This window comes from Myotis davidii, unplaced genomic scaffold, assembly GCF_000327345.1.
Source record: "Myotis davidii unplaced genomic scaffold, ASM32734v1 scaffold428, whole genome shotgun sequence".
Taxonomy (NCBI): domain Eukaryota; kingdom Metazoa; phylum Chordata; class Mammalia; order Chiroptera; family Vespertilionidae; genus Myotis; species Myotis davidii.
The window spans coordinates 2,069,566-2,071,107 of NW_006299834.1; the positions used below are offsets into that span (position 1 = coordinate 2,069,566).

The following is a 1,542-nucleotide window of genomic DNA, read 5'->3' on the forward strand; positions in this document are numbered from 1 at the left end:
CAGGAAGTGAGATGAGACCACCCACTTGGACATCCTCATTCCTTCGCAAAAAGGTCCTCAGGACAATCAGTACCTTGCGGGCTATGTCCACGGGGCTGGAAGAGATGAGATCCTGAGCCGGAAAGAAGACAGTCAGAGCTCAAAGGGCATCCTGGTTAGAGACCGTCAGACAGTGAGGAAAGAGGGGTTGGGAAAGGGCTCGGGATGATGGTACCACAGAACCCGGGGAAAGAGGTGCTCACTGAGTCAGCACCCATTATGTACCAGCCTGACATCCTGTAGTCCCTTCTAAGCAGGAGGACACAGAGGCTTAGAGAGATTACATGATGTAGATGAAAAAGGGGCCACATAGGAAATCTGACACGCTCAGGGAAGGCCAGCATGGCAGGCCCTACAAACTCAGATCCAAGGTAACCACACAGGATGGTCTGGACTTAAAAATTCCTAACTAAATGCGAGTCCTGGTGGGTAGTCACATCCTAGGCCTGTAGCTTCCTTGGCAAAGGTCAATCTTTACCTTAAAAGTGAGCCTCTCTATTGTCTTTTAACAACTAAAACAGCATGCCTTTGAAATGTCAGAGTAATCTCCTTTTCCACATCCCTCAGGGCACACATGCCATCTTTACCAGTATGTGCTATAACTGTTCACTATCTCATACCCAGCAATGGAAAAGAACTATTTCTCTCTCCGTTTCACTTTTTACCCAATCCCAGAGATTCCCCCTGCGCCCCAGCCCCCACCCCCATTTGTTTCCTCCCGCCCCTCTAATCCACCAATGGCTTTCATGTAACCTTCCTTATGTCTTCTTTGATTCCAATGTATAAGATAAGCTGCAGGGCTTATTAGGCCCTAACTGAGTGGTTGCTGTTAAAATTAGAGTTGTTTCTCTGGCAGCTGTGGAGGTTTGTGAAGCGCCAAGGCCAGACACTGTGCTACCCAGTGATCAGCACATCTGGTCAGCACATCACCATTCCCTGGAGCACTTTCTCAGTGCATTGAGATTTTGCTTCCCAGTGATTGTCATCAGTTTGGCTCAAATAAACTCATAAAAATTCTCCACAGGTTTGGACAATGATATGTCAAAGGTCACATAAACCAGTATGTGGCACAGCTAAGATTTGAAAGCATCTTCACCTAATTCCAAGCCCAAAGCTCTTTCTACTTTCTAGGATGCCTCTCTCATGCAAATGGAAGCATCAGGGTCAAGAAAAGGTTATTTCAGGAGAGCAGACCTGAGTGTGCCTTAAGGGAAAAGAGGACAGGGGGATGGAGGTGCCACTTGATGGGTTAGGGAAGACTCAGAGGACCAGGTCAGGCCATTCCTCTACCATAGCAGTCTGGCTATCTGTGCTCCAAGCTGTAAAAGCCCTGGGTTCAGAAGGTGGGCAAGGACATTGAGTTTATTCGCTTTCAGTCATTTTAACGAGTATATGTTAAAGGCACAGCCAGTCAGAAGCTCCTGGCACCTACCAGCTCCAACAAGCCAGTTCCTTTGACAGTTAGGGCTGAGTGCTATGAGCCCAACGTCACACACAGACACT

The 1,542-nt window shown here is 47.9% G+C and overlaps 1 protein-coding gene across 1 annotated transcript in view; it reads right to left on the reverse strand.

Annotated features, from left to right (window-relative positions):
* MEI1 (meiotic double-stranded break formation protein 1) overlaps nucleotides 1-1,542 on the reverse strand; it is a 51,830-nt gene that overhangs the window by 15,242 nt on the left and 35,046 nt on the right. Inside the window, 2 exon segments of the mRNA XM_006776003.2 lie at nucleotides 1-10; nucleotides 12-112. The exon segment at nucleotides 1-10 is cut by the window's left edge and continues 79 nt beyond it. Coding sequence (XP_006776066.1) covers nucleotides 1-10; nucleotides 12-112 — 111 coding nt within the window.